The 18,370-nt window shown below is 42.1% G+C and overlaps 1 protein-coding gene across 7 annotated transcripts in view; it reads left to right on the top strand.

Annotated features, from left to right (window-relative positions):
- The window catches only part of RPGRIP1L (RPGRIP1 like), a 52,901-nt gene extending 50,056 nt beyond the window's left edge, over positions 1-2,845 (top strand). For 6 of the 7 annotated variants that reach the window (XM_083370371.1, XM_083370373.1, XM_083370370.1 and 3 more), the window contains 2 exons: positions 893-1,026; positions 2,621-2,845. In XM_083370371.1, coding sequence (XP_083226497.1) covers positions 893-1,026; positions 2,621-2,784 — 298 coding nt within the window. In that variant the 3' untranslated portion in view covers positions 2,785-2,845. Of the gene's footprint in view, positions 1-892; positions 1,027-2,620 lie in introns of those variants that run through there. The other variant, XR_014493396.1, reaches the window with a different exon arrangement.
- The last annotated feature ends 15,525 nt before the right edge of the window (positions 2,846-18,370 follow it).

The following is an 18,370-nucleotide window of genomic DNA, read 5'->3' as shown; positions in this document are numbered from 1 at the left end:
TCTGTTTGAAGGAGAAGCCAGAATGCTGCAAGACCCCTTTTCCCAGGCCCCGTCTACCATTCCACAAAGTATCTTAGATAGGAATGCTAACTTATAAAATAAGAATAATACATTGTTTCTGGTCTTGCGTGATACCCTGTTCCCCCCCCCTTGATGATCCTTTTCCTCCTTCCTCCCTACAATTTTTTTTGTTTCTTTGTTTATTTCCAAGGGCCTAGTTCTGGGTCTGTTAAACAGAGCTAGGAATTGTAAACTAACCAGACTCATTGATTGAGATGGGCAGCTAGAGGGAGGGAAGGAAGGAAGGAAGGAAGGAAGGAAGGAAGGAAGGAAGGAAGGAAGGAAGGAAGGAAGGAAGGAAGGAAGGAAGGCACTATGAGGCAGGGGCACCCTTAATTCAGCTCTGAGCAGTTTCCCACGATCATAAGAGCCAAATGTGTTGAGAGCATAAATGAATGTAGCTACCAGCACTCTGATGCTACGTAGCACATTGTTGATGCTCTGTTGGAAGATGATCTAAGTACTAAATTGCCCCTTATGTTAGCCAAATGCATCATTAAAGCAGCCGCTTCCCTTCCGAACAAAAAGCAACTCCTTTCTCTTGATCCATAGGGATGTTCCCGGTCCATATCAGAGCCTCCCCCAAAGACCCCAAAGGACCTTCTTGGCCCAGAAGGTGCTGTTGAGAACAAATCAACCATGCTCTTCTCTTGACTCCTGTGGCCGGTTAAGGCTGGGACTGGATCCCCTCCTGGCCCTGAACTGCGAGGGATCCAAATCTATTTCAACCTCATTGAACCCAGCTGAGGTTTCATCTAACTTTTTAAAATCCCAATGCAATGTCAGAAATAATTCTCCTCCTTCCCCCCCCTTCTTTTTTCGTCTTCTCCAGTATACGATTTACAGTGGTCAGCGACCCACCGGAGGATCAGCAGGATCTGGAATGTGAAGATATTGGCTATGCTTACGTGAATTTAAGCCAGATCTTCCAGCAAAGGCAAGACCTTATTGACCGGGACATTGATGGTAAGTCCAGGGTGGTTCTTCTGACACCAGTGTCTCCAGCTTCCCAATTCACAAACCCTTAAGGATATTAAGTACCTAAGATCTAATATTATGGATGTCTGTGCTCAGTCATCCAGGTTATAGTTATCCCAAAGATGCTTTTTTTCACGAGGCAGCTGGACTTTCTAGTTTTTCTTTGAAGACGTTTCGCTTCTTCAGCTCCGACAGGATGGTGGGGTCAGAGTGAAAGAAGCTTCTTGGACGAGAAGCAAAATGTCTTCAAAGAAAAACTAGAAAGTACAGTTGTCTCCATAAAAAGCATCTTTGGCATAATATTACGGAAGGTGTCCACACATCCTTAAGCAAAAAAAGGCATTAAGAATCGTTGACGGTTGATAGTTGGTTGGTCCTACCTTGAAAGAAAACATCAAGACGCCTTAATTCAAATGTGGGTTTTCTTGACCAACTTCCTTCTAAGGCGTCTCAAGTACAGGTCATTCTCAGTTTACAACTGAGTTTGTTTCGTGACTGTTCGAAGTTACAGCGGCACTGGACAAAATGGCTTCCGACAGCTTCCTACGAGCAAAGTCAAGTGGGGGAATTCGCTTAACGACTTCATGACTAAATCTAAAGAAACTGGTAGATCAAGGATCTTGTTAGTTCCAAGCAACTAGTCAGAATGATTCTTTCTCGTCAGTACCAGAAGAACAAAAGTAACTTTCGAAAAAGACTAATCATGTACATGTAGTCCTCAACTTATGACCCCAATTGAGCCCAAACTTTATGTTGCTAAGTGAGTTTTTAAAGTGAGTTTTCCCCATTTTACAACCTTTCTTGCCACTGTTGTTAAGTGAATCAGTGCAGTTGCTGCATTAGTATCATGGTTGCTAAGCGGATCTGGCTTCTCCGTTGACTTTGATTGACCAAAGGTCGCAAAAGCAAGTCATGTGACCCGGGGACATTCAGTGCCAAAGGACCAAAAAGTTCAGAAAATTGGGCACGATTCGTTTTAACGACCCCACGGCTTAAGCAACGGGGGATTCTGTCCCCAGTGGTTGTGATTGTCCGTGGAGGAGCTATCCCGTCACGTGAGAGAGTCAGATGGAAGCTGCCTTCCGAGACAATCGAAACGAATGAGCTAAAACATTAATCTCAGTTTCAGAAGGAAACCCTTTTTTTTAACCGATGTCCTTTCAAAGATTTTTTTTTTTTTGCTTTTCGAAAGAGAGAGAGGGAAAGGGTTTCCCCAGAAAACCCGGCAGCTTGGCTTTGGGTCTCAACCCCGTCACCTCCTAAACAGACCACCGACGCTCCATGGTTTGGCCTGGGATCCACGTTGCTCAGGGTGGGCCATCGTTTCAGCCTCTCTCCCCAAGAGCAGGTCCCGATGCTCCTTAGAAACGTGGAGCTGAAGGCTTGCAGACATTAAATCAATCTTCCTCTGCCTCCCTCTCGCTCCATTTTTTTAATTTTTAATTTTTATTTTTTTGTAAGCCTGTCCCAAGTCCTTTTTCGGTGCCCGGCTGAAGCTACTCAGAGATGCAGAAGTGAAGATGTCCGTCAACCTGCTTCTTGATGGGTCATTCTCTTTTCTGCCGCTTTTTCCCTTCTCTAGTCTTCCGTTCGCAAGACAACAGAGCGGTGATCGGGAAGCTGAGAGTGACGGTCGAAGCCTTGGCAGCCCTCAATTCGGTCTGGAAGAAACGCACCAACGCTCAGGAACCTGGAGGCCTGGGCCTGTCCGATGGAAAGCAAGAGAAGAGAGTACCTTATATTTAAATGTATCGTTTGTATGTAAAGCCTGCCGGGTTTTGCAGTGTAAAGTTTGTATATTTTTGTCTTCTCGGTTTGAATTTATGTTTTTCGATTTCTTTCCGTCTGTCCCCAGCCCAGGGCTATCATTCCAGCCCATCAGCCTGTAAATAATTAATATCTACATGATTGAACGATGGACGTTTTTGTTAATTGGATATATGTATATACAGAGAGAGAGACTTTTGTCGTGTGTGTGTGTGTGTGTAAATATATTCCACATACAAAAGTCATGAAAAATCAAGTAATTATATAATACTACTACTACTAATAACAATACACTTAAGCCTCAGAAAACTGATTAAAAATACCTCTATGTTATCCCTAATCACCCCACTAAATGGAATGCATGCAATTAGCCTCATTAAGAATTTTATACTGCAAAGCTTTTATTAGAAGCAATATATGAAAATTACTTGGATAAATGTGTTAATCTGCCTCTTTAAAATGCTAATATCCATTTTATGCACATTAAGTCTCAGTATGCGTTTTCTTTGATGCATGCCATTTCTATCAATTAAATACAAAGAATGAGGCTAGTCCCCAGATTTATTAAATTACTGCAAGCTTTTATGAAAAAGAGAGAGAGAGAGAGAGAAAGAAACACACAACTTTTGCCCTTCTGCTAACAGTTGAGATTATCAAGTTTGGGTGTGTGTGTGTCCCATAAATGGTGCTTATGGATGTGTACGTGGGTGTCTAGAAAGGGAAGGTCATCTGTAAGCAAAAGAGAATTACATATATATCAACCATGTATTAAAGTGTTTTATACTTCAGGCTTAGCTCCTCCTCCCCTTCTCTGCTTGGTCTGCGTTCTCCCATTTAGATCATATTTATGTACATGATACAAAGTAGTCCTCGACTTACGACTGTTCATTTAGTGACCATTCAAAGTTACAACGGCACTGAAAAAAACTGACTTAGACCATTTTTCAGAGTTACGGCCGTTGCCGTCTACCCAGGGTCAGGTGATCCAAATTCTGATGCTTGGCAGCTGGCTCATATTTATGACGCTTGCAGTGTCCCTCTGGATCATGTGATTCCCCTTTTGCAAACTTCTGACAAGCAAAGTCAACGGGGCAAGCCGGATTCGCTTAACGACCCTATTACTAATAACTTGCAGCTATTCGCTGAACGACGGTGACAAGTAAGGTCAGTAAAACGGGGCCAAAAATTCACTTAACGGCTGTCTCACTTAGCAGCAGAAATTTGGGAGGTAGATTGGGGACTACCTGCTTAGCCTGGAAATTTACAACTTTCCAGTCACGTTGATGAAAGATTTAAACGAAATTTGCAAGGAACAGGTAACATTTTAAAAAAAAACCTCACAGGAAAATAAGAGTCGGAAGGAGCTACTGTTAACACTGGGTCCAAAGCCCTCTGCTCACTTCTGTGAAAGAGAAGTGTATTATTTCCATAAGCAATTTGTTTGTTTGTGTGTGTGTTTGTGCGTGTGCGTGTGTGTGTGTGTGCATGCATTATTTTCAATTCTTTAACTGGGGATTTTGTCTGGGAAGAGCGCCCCCCGCCGTTTGCAAAACAGGCGATCTTTCCTTTTTTGTGAGCATATGTAAAGTATTCGGGAAGATAAGTAATTTATTAAAATCCACCTAATTTGCCATGATATATTAAATCTCTGCTTCAGTGATCACAGACCATTTCATTTAGAGAATTAGGCATTCCCTCTTTGTGTGATTAAAGGTCTGGAAAATGAGTTCTTTGCTGCTATTTGTGAACACTCCGAGCCTGCTAATGGCGAGGAGATGGAATAGATTATGAGACAATTCATTACCGTTCAGCAGAAAGAGCGAGCAGGGGAGGGGAGGCAGACAAAATATGGTGGGGGGGGCGTTTAAAAAGAAAGAAAAGAAAAGCACAAGGGTGAAGATCTGCATATAGTTTGAACCATCCGGGCCCAGAGTTAGTCCTCAACTCCCAACTCTTCGTTTACTGGCCAAAGTTACAACGGCACTGGAAAAAGTGACTTACGGCTGGTTTCCATGCAACCGTTGCAGGTTCCCTGCGGTCACGTGATCAGAATTTGGGCACTTGGAAACTGACATGTTATGGTGACAGTTGCCCTGCCCCGGGGTCACGCGATCACCATTTTGTAACCTTGCCAGCTGGCTTCCAACAAGCAAAGCCAATGGGGGAAGCCAGATTCATTTAACAACTGCACAATTCACTTAACAACAGTGGCCAAAAGGGTTGTGAAATGGGGCACAACTCATTCAACTGCCGTCTTGCGTAAAAATGGAAAATTTGGGCTCAGTTGGGGTAGTAAGGACTCCCTGTAATAATGGCTTCAGTTATGTGTCTTCCTAGAGTGGGTTTTGAAGCAGCAACCTTGCAGGATTAATTTGTGGATGTATATCAAGAGGCCAATATCTTGTTAATTAAGTTGGAACAATTAAGCAGCAGAACAACTTGCCTCCAGAAGTTGTGGAGGCTCCATCACTGGAGGTTTTTATGAAGAGACTGGACCATCATTTGTCTGAAATGGTACAGGGTTTCCTGCTTCAGCAGGGGTTGGACTAGAAGACCTCCAAGGTCCCTTCCAGCCCTGTTGTTTTGATTTAAGCTTGTCTGCTACCCATCTCACCAAAGATGACTTGAATATCTTGGCCACAAAAACTCCAGAATTCTGCCTTTGGAATTTTTTACTCCCTCTTTCTCACTCATAAGGGATTGTTGAGTATCTCAGAGGATTAAACTTTGCAAGTTCCCACAAATATTTGCACCGTCAAGAGACATTCTAGAAACCTCAGATGCCGACTCTGCAAGGTCTCTTCCATTCTTCTCAAACAGACAGACGTTGGTGTTCTCGCTCTGGATTCATCTCACTGCCGTTGGCCCATATTTCCTCGTATTCTTTGGCTTCCCACCACACTATTGTCATTAAGGCTCCTTCTTATACATTACGATAATTAAAACCAGTTCGATTTGACACCAAGATTAACCCCGAGCTTTTCAGAAAGGCAGTTGTGGTATTTCAACAGGAGGTTTTGATTATTTGCCTAATATTTTGCAACCTCCAAAGAAAATACTTTCCAAGAAAAAGAAATTAATCAGGACACTTAGACCTATTCCCAACTGTGGATCAAACTCTGTGATGCGGCTATGCAGTTGAAGGTTCAAGGCAGAGGTGCCCAACCTTGGCAACGTGAAGACTTGTGGCCTTCAACTCCCAGAAATCCCCAGCAACCATGCTCCACATGTTTTGTTGGAGGTTGTCAAGTTGCTGAGGTTGAGAAACTCTTCTGAGGTCTTCTGCTGCCGCAACAGTCCGACTTTTCAAGTTGATAAGACTTCTTGATAACCAATGAAAATGCTGGATGGGTACAGCAAATATTCTAGTCTACTGTTTACATTGTGGTAATTAATAGCTCCCAGCTGTATCATGTCAAATGAGAGAGAGATGAGGACTCACAATTTTTTTCTCATTACCAAATGTGTTTTGTTTTTTGTTCAGTTTGCCGCAGCACCTTCTCATTTATATTAGTTTGCTGCTATTCTGCTTTTATAAGGGCGTTGGCTCAGTGGGTTAGGACACTGAGAAGATCGGCAGTTTGGCGGGTCGAATCCCGAATGCCGCATATCAGAGTGAGCGCCTGTTACTCGTGCCAGCTTCTGCCAACCTAGCAGTTCAAAAGCATGTAAAAATGCAAGTAGAAAAATAGGGTGGGAAGGTAACAGCGTTCTGTGCGCCTTTGGCATCTAGTCATGCCGGCCACATGACCACGGAGACGTCCTCGGACAAAAGGCTCTTCGGCTTTGAAACGGAGACGAGCACCGGCCCCTAGAGTCGGAAACGACTAGCACGCATGTGCGGGGGAACCTTTACCTTTACCTTATTTTGCTTTTACTTCTTAAGGGTGCCTTTGGAAATTGGTGCAAGGGAATGACGTTTATGTCATTGCTCTCAAGTTAGGCATGTCTAACTTGGTGAAACGCCCTGGAGGAAAAAAGGGGGATTTAAAACACAAAACCTACAAATATTTTGTCACGTGCACAGAAAGAATTGACTTCCTAACTCATCCGAAGTCCACCGGGCTGGGAAAATGGTTAAATTTCATTCTGTGTGAACCAGGATTTCTACAGCCACACATTTTCATATTGGGAAAAAATGTCACTATTGTGAGCAGTTCAACCTCAGCACTTTGAAATATAAAACACTGTACATTTGAACAACCATCTTCACAAGATTGATTAGGAGGAGGAGGAGGAGAAGAAGAAGAAGAAGAGGAGGGGGAGGAGGAGGGGGAGGAGGCTATTTGGTTGCGTCTGACTCTGCCAGGTCCCTCCTCATCTTCTGATCTCGCAGTACTTCTTTGAGTTGTTCTATGTTCTGGTTGGTGTCAGCTTTGAAAGCGTGCAAAACCCATTTTCTTTGGCAGCCTGGTTTCCTTTGACCTGCTAACTCTTCCAACTATAACCGCTTTCCCCAGTGAGTTCCTCCACATGACATGGCCAAAGTAAGTGAGATGTAGTTTCGTGATTTTTTGCCTTCCGCTGAACTGTCTGCTGTTATGTTCTCCAATTTTCTGTACAATAGCACAAATATTGTCCCTTCTGGCAAACTGTTGACCATTGTGATTTAAGAATGAGAAGATAAGAGGCAAGGGAGAAGATAAGAATTCTTCTGCGGCATGAATTGGGCATAGGTTTGGGTGATGGGCTGGCAACCCAGGAGTCCCGCCACAGTGTGCTGTTACTAACCGCCTGCCCTTATGTGTACACACTTGAAAATAAACCACAATCTACTCCGATTTATTACAAAGCCGCACAAAAGGGCAGCATGCAAGTTAAGTTTTACAAACTCTGGGCAGAAGTCAATTCTGCTGAATCTGCAGCCAAGGACTTTCTGCCCTTTAAAACCATCAACGGGGGAAGTAAGGATCCCCAAGCTGCTTGTAGACCTTTAAACCTTCTGCATTTCAGAAATGTTTCCCAGCAGAGGTCCATGTTTTGTGTGAACACGCGCGAAGCACTTGGAAGCTCTCTTCGATGGGGTTTGGCACTGGATAAGCCCTAAATTAGATTGTATTTGTTCTTTGAAAATACCCACAAATGTTTGCCTAATTAAACAGAAGCATTATCATACGGATTTATTAGCTTACACTAAGTATAGATTAAGCAAAACCATTCCAGCTTGATTTGCAACCGAGGCAGCAGAGATTTAATCCGAAGCATGCACTATAAACATATGTTAATTTTCCTTTTTTTATAAAAAAAGAAGAAGATATAAATTAAAGCTGGATTCCAATAGAAGGTTTTGATTTGGGGGTGGCTTTAACCCAGGGGTCTTTCGTCCTTGACAGGAGAATGAAGGATAGGGAACTGTGTTTACATATTCTTCACTTTGTAGAAAGCACTTTTTGGATTGGATTCTGATATGTAGCCTTAGCTTTTCAGAAAGCCCCAAAAACCCAAATGAAGGGGATTTTTTTTAAAAAAAATATTATTTAATATATATATATGCGTGTTTCTCTTTTACTTCTTCCCTCCAACGGTTTACCATCTCTAAATCAATGGTAAAATTAACTGTAGACAACGCCTAAATGAGCTAAATAAAGGAAAAAAGAGCTTGAAAGTTTCTTAACCATTTTAAGAGGTGGGGACCTCAACTCCCAGAATTCCTCAAGTAGCCATTAATTATCATATAATAATATAATAAAATCGATTATAATCAGAATAACTTGGCTAAATCAAGCCAAATCTTTAATAGGTGATAGACCAGCTTATACCTACATCTATGCCTTTTTTGAAGGGACGCGGTGGCTCAGTGGGTTAGGACGTTGAGCTTGTCGATCAGAAGGTCGGCAGTTTGGCGGGTTGAATCCCGAGTGCCGCGTAACAGAGTGAGCGCCTGTTACTTGTCCCAGCTCCTGCCAACCTAGCAGTTCGAAAGCATGTAAAAATGCAAGTAGAAAAATAGGGACCACTCCGGTGGGAAGGTAACAGCGTTCCGTGCGCCTTTGGCGTCTAGTCATGCCAGCCTCATGACCACGGAGACATCCTGGCACAAACTCTGGCTCTTCTGCTTTGAAACAGAGATGAGCACCGGCCCCTAGAGTCGGAAACGACTAGCACGCATGTGCGGGGGAACCTTTACCTTTACCTTTATGCCTTTTTTATGGCAACAAAATGGAAGTGGGTGGGGTTTTGTTTTCCAGTCCATCTTTCCCGTTCTCAGATTTCCTCTTGGTCTCCTTTCCTATACAGACTAGGCTCATTCTGATTATCTTTAAGCCTGAACAAGATCCACCAGATAGGAGAGTTTTACATTCCTTTCCACGACCTCCTTCCAGCCTCCAATCTTTTTCTTAACTATTTTTTCCCTTTCTTAGTTGCCAATTTATGAGATCAATGTTATTTCTGGCTCAAACGCCTGTAATGTCAAATAAAAACGAACCCTGGAAGCCCTCGACAATCCACGTATGGCTTTGGACTTGTCACAATCTCTAATTTGAAATTCAGGTATTAAGAAAATTGGATCCTTTTTCGAAAAGAAAGGAAAAGAGGGACTTAATAAGCATTTTCATAATTAATCAGCAGGTTCTTTGCAAAGAAGAATGTAATGAACTTCTGGACGACAATAGCCTTAGATCTATGTATGCAAATGCTAAGAGTTTTGAGCCCAAAATTTCTCTCGCTTCTTTGTGACTTGTTAATAATATGCAAGTTGGAAAACTCCCCAAAGAAGGGAGAAGGAAAAAAGCACTAATGAAGCAAATATCTTTTCCAAATATTTATTTTATTTTATAGCATTCTAAATAAGACAATCCCGGGCACCAAATCTTTATTTGGACCCACAACCTCAAGACCACCCATTGTTGCTAAACTGGCATTTTTAATGAGGGATATTTAATCATAAATGCTTGGAGAATAAGCTTATTCACTATATTTAATTGTAATTACAAGCAGATGAAATGAGTTTTTCTTTTTCTTTTCCTTGGCTCCAACTCTTACCTTTCGGAACACAGCCCCCATCAGCCACCGATGGTCAAATATGTTCCTCTACTTGGAAAAATAACTCAACTAAACGTTTTGAGCAAGCTTTATTCAAAGAATTTTTGTAGTTTGTGATTTCTCTTACCATCCTTCCCCACACGAGGGACAAAGGTTTATTTCCTTTTATGGATTCACATTATTTCAGCCATTTCAATATTAGAATCTTGGTCATCATAATCCCGATCAGCACAACCGGTGCTTTTGTTAAACCAGGTTGAATCCTGAAGCTTTTGAAATTGCTCCTCAAGCATAGAGCAGTTTTCTTTGAATCCATAAAGAGAAACGTGTTGCCTCGTTTTATAGAAGCGCTTAATGACCGCCTTGACCCAGTTGTCTGGTTGTGAAGTGGGAACACCAGAGAAACCAGGAAGGCCCCAAAAGAGACTTCTGTTTATTCAGCTCCTTTTGGTAGCCTAGATGGACCCAAGGAGTCAACGAAGAGTGAACTACATCAAGGCTTCTTCTGCATGGCTGAGGCATGCGTCACGCTATTCAATTCAGCATCAAGGTTTCCATCAGGATGCACAGCCAAGAACACACAATTGCTTGCCAACCCCTGGTCAGCATTATGGGAAACGTTGTGAGATTATGCTCTGGAGTCCCATGCTAAGTAGGACTGGCACCAGTCCCTGTTTTCTACAAGTCTTCACATTCCTCCCAAACCAGATGCAGCGGATGGATTATTTGACAAACAGTCTGAGAACAAGAACATCTTGCTACAAGATGTCTTAGTAACTCTGAAAGGACAATGTAAGAGAATAACAGAAGAGTTGGAAGGGACTTTGAAGATCTTCTAGTCCAATTCCCTGCTCAAGCAGGAAACCCTACATCAGCCCAGATAAATGGTTGTCCAATCTCTTCTTGAAAACCCCCAGTGATGGAGCACCCACAACCTTTGGAGGCAAGCCATCAATTATTTGTTCTCACTGTCAGGAAATTCCTCCTTAGTTCTAGGTTGCTTTTCTCCTTGATTAGTTTCCATCCGTTGCTTCTTGCCCTGCCTTCAGGTGCTTTGGAGAATAGGTTGACCCCCCTCTTCTTTGTGGCAGCCCCTGAGATATTAGAAGACTGCTATCATGTCATCCCTCATCCTCCTTTTCATTAAACTAGACATACCCAGTTCCTGCAACCAGTCTTCCTATATTTTAGCCTCCAATTCATAATCAACTTTGTTGCTCTTATGCCCACTGAAGTCAGTTGCATGATTGGACCTACTCCTGGATAACAACACTTTCCCAGCGCTTTCTACCCCAGGGCAAGGCAATGCACATGTCATGTCTGCCTCCAATTTATCCCTTCAACAACATACCTGGGAAGTATGCTGGGCTGAGAGCAAGTGGCTGAGTTCACACAACAGCCTAGACAGAGATTCAACATGTTGTGAGAATACAGCCACTGGCTTAACATGTTGGATGAAGCAGCCATTAAACCATGTTTTATTTGCTTTGGGTAAGGCCTGATAGATGAACATTGTACAATGGAGTTTTGTTAACTCAGATTTATGATGAAAAGCATGATTTCATGGCTGAGAATGTTTTTTAACTGAAGCCTCTCTAGTTTTAGCTTCGCATCAATATCTAAATATTCCAATGGAGAAGGATGCACATGAGAGGAAGGGGAAAGAGAATGATCTTTATTTGAATGTCACTCTACAATCTTTACTTTCCTATTTAATGAAACTCAGGGCGGTGGTTTTACCTCTTCATTTTTTAAAACCAGCAAAAGCTGAAAGGTTATACTCAGGCCGCTGAGAATAAGCCTTGTAACGGCATGACTTATTTCTGAGTGGACATGTAATAAAAATGGCTCGTGTAAATAAAAAAATGGAGTGCAGTGCCGGTGGTGACAATAAAGACAGGAAGATAGAAAGAAAGAGAGAGGTCATTTACAAATTTAGATCTTGGCAAGTTTTTGTTTTTGTTTTCTTGATCGCACATGAAATATGTAATGCACTGCTCTAAAGAATTAGCGCATGGCTCCATCTACAGTCTGGAATCAAATGCATGCACAGATCCCTTGTAGTCTGCTTGAAATTCCCAAATCAATATCTTGTCTATCTGTCTCTCATCATCTGTCATGTATCTGTCTTTCCATCCATCCATCCATCCATCCATCCATCCATCCATCCATCCATCTATCCATCCATCCATCCATCTCTGTCTATCTATCTATCATCTATCTATCTATCTATCTATCTATCTATCTATCTATCTATCTATCTATCTATCTATCTATCTATCTCATCTAGAAATAAGTCTTATCGCTCGTTTTCCAGGAAGTCCGTTGAACTCAAGGTGGCTTATGAGCAAGTAAGCGCTGCTATTTATTGCCCAACAAAGCAGCTTTCTCTTACCCTGATTTTTTTTTTTTCCATCCAGAGGGCTGAGAAAACTCTCTGAAGGATTCGTTTGGAAAGAAAGAAGGGAGAAGCATCAAGTTGCCCACAGCTAACGCTGACTTCAGATGAGGTTGATTCTGCAGACTCTCCAGAGGGCGAATAACTTTCTGAAAATTATGATCTTCCTGACCTCACAAAATTGATTCAATAGAAGAGAATATTTGTAGCTCGGGGTTGAAATGAGGGGTCCATGGTGCTGACTGAGCTTTGTGTTTTTCTTGCAAATATTTCAGGACCCAAGAAGGTAACATCATCCGTGCCGGAAGGCATTGGGCTTTCCTCTCTTTTTCCACGCACATGGCTTGCCCTGCCAGTGTTGACGGGAATCAAGGTTTCTTGATTACGCTGTTGTTTATCCAAATTGGTAGTTTGTTGTTCTGTTGTTTTTTTTAACATACCCACACACATCTCTGTCTAGAACTAAAGGGGATTCTCTTTGCAGGGAACATTAGTTTAGGAAAGGACTTTTCAAAATATTTATTTGAAGATGCAAAAACTCCCCTTCACCATAATTTATAGTTTACATAGGAATAAAATTACAATACTATAATTCTCTCTCTCACACACACACACACACAAACACATATTTTGATTTGTATCTCCTGGCATCTTTATTAAACACGATTTGCTTTTGAAATTAATAGCTATATTTCTATCTGTGGACCACCGACTGTATGTATACATTCATCTCCTGTCTATCTCATCTTTCTAATATGCAGTGTTGCAGATCTTCAAACTCCCATCATTTTTAAAAAAAAAAATAGGTAGGGCTTATTACAGGTGGAGAACTTTTAAAATCAAATTAAGCCACAGAGAAGATAGAGGCCTAAAGTCCTACAGTGATTTCAAAAATGAAAATGAAACATCCCCCCTGTACATTTTCAAAGTACAATAACACAAGTTGTAAAATTACCCCTGATTAATATCAAACACACGTTTTAGGCGAGGCGATTTGATTATAATTTGATTACCTGACCTTGTAATTAAAGTTTATCAGGGTGTCCTGAGCCTCTCTATATGTAATAGCTTATTTCAGCCCAGTAGGAAAAGCGACAGGAAATCTTAAGTCTCCAGTTTTGCATTTAAATAGGTGGAAAAATGTAGTAATAACGTGACAAACAGGTCTGAGTTTTTTTGATCATTAATCGTGCTAAGCAATATTCATAAATTCAATTTTGAAGAAGTTGGATACTTTTTTCTCCCCCTTTTATTAGTTTCGGGGTTATTAAATGAGATTGTTTCTGACTAATATATTTCTCGACTCAAACGGTAGCTCCCAGCTGTTATTCAAATCAAATAACATGCCCCTTACTTGTGCCTAGCACTCATAAATGCCAAGTTGTGATACATTTCTTGGTGATGGTCACGAATATTAAAGGAGGCAATAAAGCTTCTAATATCTCATAAGTAAGCTGATTTTTCTAAAGGACTGGAATCAGCCGCTGCGGGAAAGGCTGGAGGCATGGGGGACTTCTGGACTACAAGGCCACAAAGTCTTTCTCTTTTTCTTTCTTTTCTTTCTCTCTTTTTCCTTTCTTCCTTCTTCTTCCTTCTCCTCTTCCTCCTCCTCCCTTTCTTCCTTCCTCTCATTCCTCCTCTTCCCCTCCTCCCATTTTTGCTTTTATCTCTGAACAACAGTTTAGCTTACCATGATTTAACAATAGGAAAATAATTTCAATGTTTGAACAGGAGGGAACAACTACAGTAGATTCTAACTTCAGACTGAAGGGAAAAAAAGGAACAACAAAATAGACATGAAGACGGGTTTGGACAACGGGTGAAAAGCGTCACAGGGTGCAAGTGTTGTGTGAACCTCAGCCAAATATGGCTTGTTCCATAAACCATATTTAAAAACCTCATTGTGCAACATGTAGTTTCATCCAAGACAGGAGGAGGAGGAAGAGAAGATGATCATCTCCCTTCTTTGCATAGGGTTTGAGATATATTGAGATAAATTTATCCAGCTGATTTCTATGGGACAATTGTAGAGAGGGAGTCTATGCAGCTGAGTTTTTTTTAAAATTTATTTATTTGTAAAACCCATTGGCCACCCATCTTAATAAAGGGCAGCTCTTGACAGCTTGCAATCTTAAAGAGCTGGACCGCTGGGTTGTGTTTCTCAACACCGGCCCCGCCATCCTTAGTCACCTTGGCAAAGATGTGAGCACGGCTGGCTGGGCAGCCCCGGCTTTGTGGAACCAACTGCCGGTGGAGCTCCGGACGGCATCGGACCTCCGAACTTTCCGTCGTGGTCTGAAGACCCATTTGTTTGAATTGGCCGGTCTGGCCTGATGGGGGAGCTGGGTTTTAAATTGTCATTTTAGAGTGCATTATTGTTTTTTATTGGGCACTGATTTAATCTTTGTTTTAACTTTTGTATAGTATTGTATTTTTATTTATATGCCCTGTGAACCGCCCTGAGTCCCCAGGGAGAAGGGCGGTATATAAATTAAATAAAACAAAACATAAAACAATCTGTTGCAAGTCTACGTAACTTAAAGTTCCAAGGTTGAGAAACACCCGTTGGGTTCTTAGCCTTTGTGAACATCAACGCAAACCAAGACTGGAGGAGAAGGCTACCTCCACCACACACCCAGGTCCTCGGAGACTGCAAATAACGATTCGTGAGACATTTTCCCTCTCCTGTTATTTCACTTTATTTAGTTATTCAATTTACCTGTCACCCATCTCACAGCTGAGCGAGTCAGCGTCATTAAAAAAAAAAGGCAACATGAAACAATTAAAAATTTAAAGCCCTTTTATGACTTTTCCTGCCACGTTTGTTAAGTGAAGTTGTTAAATTAGTCACCCGGTTGTTAAGCGAATCTGGCTCCTCCATTGACTTTGCTCGACAGAAGGTCGCAAAAGGGGATCACATGACACCCCCCCCCGGGATGCTGCAACGCTTGCAAATGGGAGGCAGTTGTCCAGTATCCAAATGTAATTCATGTGACCGTGGGGATGCTGCAATGGTCGAAAATAAGTGCAAAAAACGGCCATAAGTCACTTTTTTTCCCCAGGGCCCTGGTAACTTCGGTCACTAAATGAACTGTTGTAAGTCGTAAGGACGACGCATACCATTATGGTGAGGAAAGGCACAACTAAACAGCCAGCTGGAAGTTGGAATTTGGTGTTCCTGGGCGAAGAGCTGCTTTTTAGACCTTCTGCTTAGGACTGGGCGTAAATTGGGTGCCTCTTTGCAACAAAAGCCTTTAAATGGGTCCCTTCTCCCCCCTAAAAAAGCTGCCTCACCCCCCAATTCCTTCAGTCTGCAGCGTCTCTTTTGTTTTCTTCTCCACTTCTTCATAAAAGATGTTGCTGATGGAAATGCGGAGCTGAGGGAGCTTAACCGTTATGTGCAATGACCTTTACTTTTCTTATTAATATATTATTGCCAGATCTGTACGGCTCGCGAAGGCAGTTTGAAAATTCAGATGAAATGCCAACACGCCGTGGCGTCTTTCATCCAGGCCCTTCTCCCACCCACCCATCGACACTCCCCGTCACCCGGCTCGGGCATCTAGTGGTGGCAAACCTGGCGAATTAATATGTATCCTTTCTGTCTCTCTTTTCTCCCTCCCTCTCTCTCTCTCTCTCTCCTTTCTCTTTTATTGACTCGGCGAGATTTGCCCAGGCAACTTGATCAAGAGTAACATTATCAAGAGCTTTGCAAGGCGCGCTTCTTTGTCATTTCCACACCCGTGTCGGCTCCACACTCGTCACTGTCAATCAAACCGCAATAAGACGCAGATGAGTTGCTCATTTGGTTTAATAAAATCTCCCTGCTTATTTGCAGTGCAGTCATTATGCCACATAATTGCCGCACCGCCGAGGTGAACAGCAGCCAGTTGCCTGGGGATATGGGGCGGGGGGGGGGAGAAATCTGCGATATGAAGGCGTTTGCTCCTGTTGTATCCCTCCCTAGTCACTCATATCCCTAAAATTAATATTGTATTTGAATCTGCTCCCCCCACACACACACGTACATAGACACCCGTGCCGATGCAGGCTAACATTGTTATTACTTATTATTTGGACGTGAAGTCATTTATTTTGAATTGCCTTGGCAAGTCTGCCAAGCTCAATTGCATTCAGGAGGGCTCGGTGCCATTTTTAATGGCCGTTGGAAAGCAAGAATCCAGAATTAGGGAAAGAATTCTGTTCAGAGGTTAACCTGCCATGCGGTACCTAAGCTGGAGAAAATCAAAGCATTGGGCCTCTGTTATTGTGCTTCCATGGACACCATCTTAGGCTGAGTGGTCACTGGAGTTTGCAAAAGGAAACAAACTAAGATAATTCCTTTGCTTGAGAAGGGAACTTAAAGGTGCAATGTTGAAAAGAACAGGTGTCCAAGATGGTTGAGTAGGGAAATTAATTCACTGGTCTACAAAACTTGGTTTAAGTCAGGTTTGCACCATCTGCTAAGGAGTGCACCAAGGAATTCTCGAATCAAACCTTGGTTCATGGAAACAAGCCTAGCATACTGACAGAAGCTAATATTCAACATATTAACATTTTTAGTGTTGAGTTATGGATGTCCCAGTGTAAAAAGGACAGGTGGAAATTGGAGCCAGTTTCTGAGTAGGACTACTAAGATGGTGAAACATCTGGAGAACAAACCCAATGAGGAATAACAAAAGATTTGGCCTATCTCGTCAACCCCAAAAATGACCAATTATAACAATTTTCAAATATCTAAAGCAGGCATGTCAAACTCGCGACGTCACGTGATGTCGCGCGACATATCGGAACTTTTTCCCATTGCCGAAAATGGGATGGGCGCGGTTTCTCCATGATGCTCCGGCCCGCGGGCCGGCAGTTTGACACCCCTGATCTAAAGGATTATCCCATCAAAAGGCAAGACCAGATCCAATACATTAACACTGCAAGTAAGAAGCTGGGTCAACCATAAGGAGAACAGCTAGATCAAGTTGACATATGAAGCAGTCCATTCTCCTTTGTTGGAGAGTCTTCAACCAGAGGTTGGATGGTCATGTCAGAAACTCATATTGACAGAAGAGAATATTTGTAGCTCGGGATTGAACTGTGAGGTCCTTGGTGCTCTGTAAGTTTGTTTTCTTCAGATGTTTCATTGCCAAACTAGACAATTACCAGAGGTAGGTAACATCTGATGATGTTACCTAGCATGGTAATGAAACTTCTGCAAGAAACAACCAAGCTCAGAGAGCTCCAGGAACCCCACATGAAACATTGAGTCTTGCACTGAGCAAAGAGAATGAACTAGATGCCTTCTACTTTAAGATACCTTGCAACTGATTCTTTGCAAACAATTCCCACTGAAATCCAAATTACAGGAGTACCCTCACACTTTTAAATGTGACTTTTGGATACCTCGCCCTCTGACCTTCTTCCCCGAAAGGAATACTGAGCAAAAAACAACAACTCTAATTTGATCTAAATTTCATTAGCAAAGTAATCCAAGCAATGACATACTGGAGAGCATTTTATTCTTGCTTTTAACTTTAGCTTGCAAAGAGGAATGCTGCATTTGAAGTGTCGTAATATTAGAGCACAAGCATTTTGAAGAGAGGAGGGGGAGGGAGGAAGGGAGGGAGGGGAGAGAGAGAGAGGGAAAGATGCTTCTTTATCATGAGATGAATATTATTTTTGTCCATAACAAATGTATGCAAATTGACCTGATAGACTGAAACTCAAATGATTAAGTGATTCATATTTCTTTAATTGGGATGAAGCCCCTTGTGGCTGCTTCAAACACAATCTTTTTCCAGACTTGGTTTTCCCCCCCTCCTATCTGTGTGAGAGCTGCTGAAACAAAGTCTATATGAGTCGTTTTTTTACAGGGGTTCTGTTCTAACCATTTTGTTTTCTTGAAGGAAACTCTTGCTTGTTCATCAAATCTTCATGCAGCATTTCTGCATCACACTGACTGCCTCGGGCAGTGTAACCTTTATTTTTTTTTTTTTTTTTGCCCATTCAGATTAGCAAGAGGATGTCTGCCGAGAGCAAAATAAATATTAAACCCACTCTGAAAAGTTCCATCCAGAACCTTGATTTTTTTTTTTAACAAAGAAGCTGATGCTTTTTTTTCCTGCAAAACTTCTCATACTTTATAGGGTTTGTCAACTGATTCGGAGGCATCTTTGCTAATTAAGCAGAGGA

This window comes from Vipera ursinii (assembly GCF_947247035.1).
Source record: "Vipera ursinii genome assembly, chromosome: 10".
Lineage (NCBI taxonomy): Eukaryota > Metazoa > Chordata > Lepidosauria > Squamata > Viperidae > Vipera > Vipera ursinii.
The sequence above is the reverse complement of the archived record's forward strand: the minus strand, read 5'-3'. Positions and strand labels throughout refer to the sequence as shown.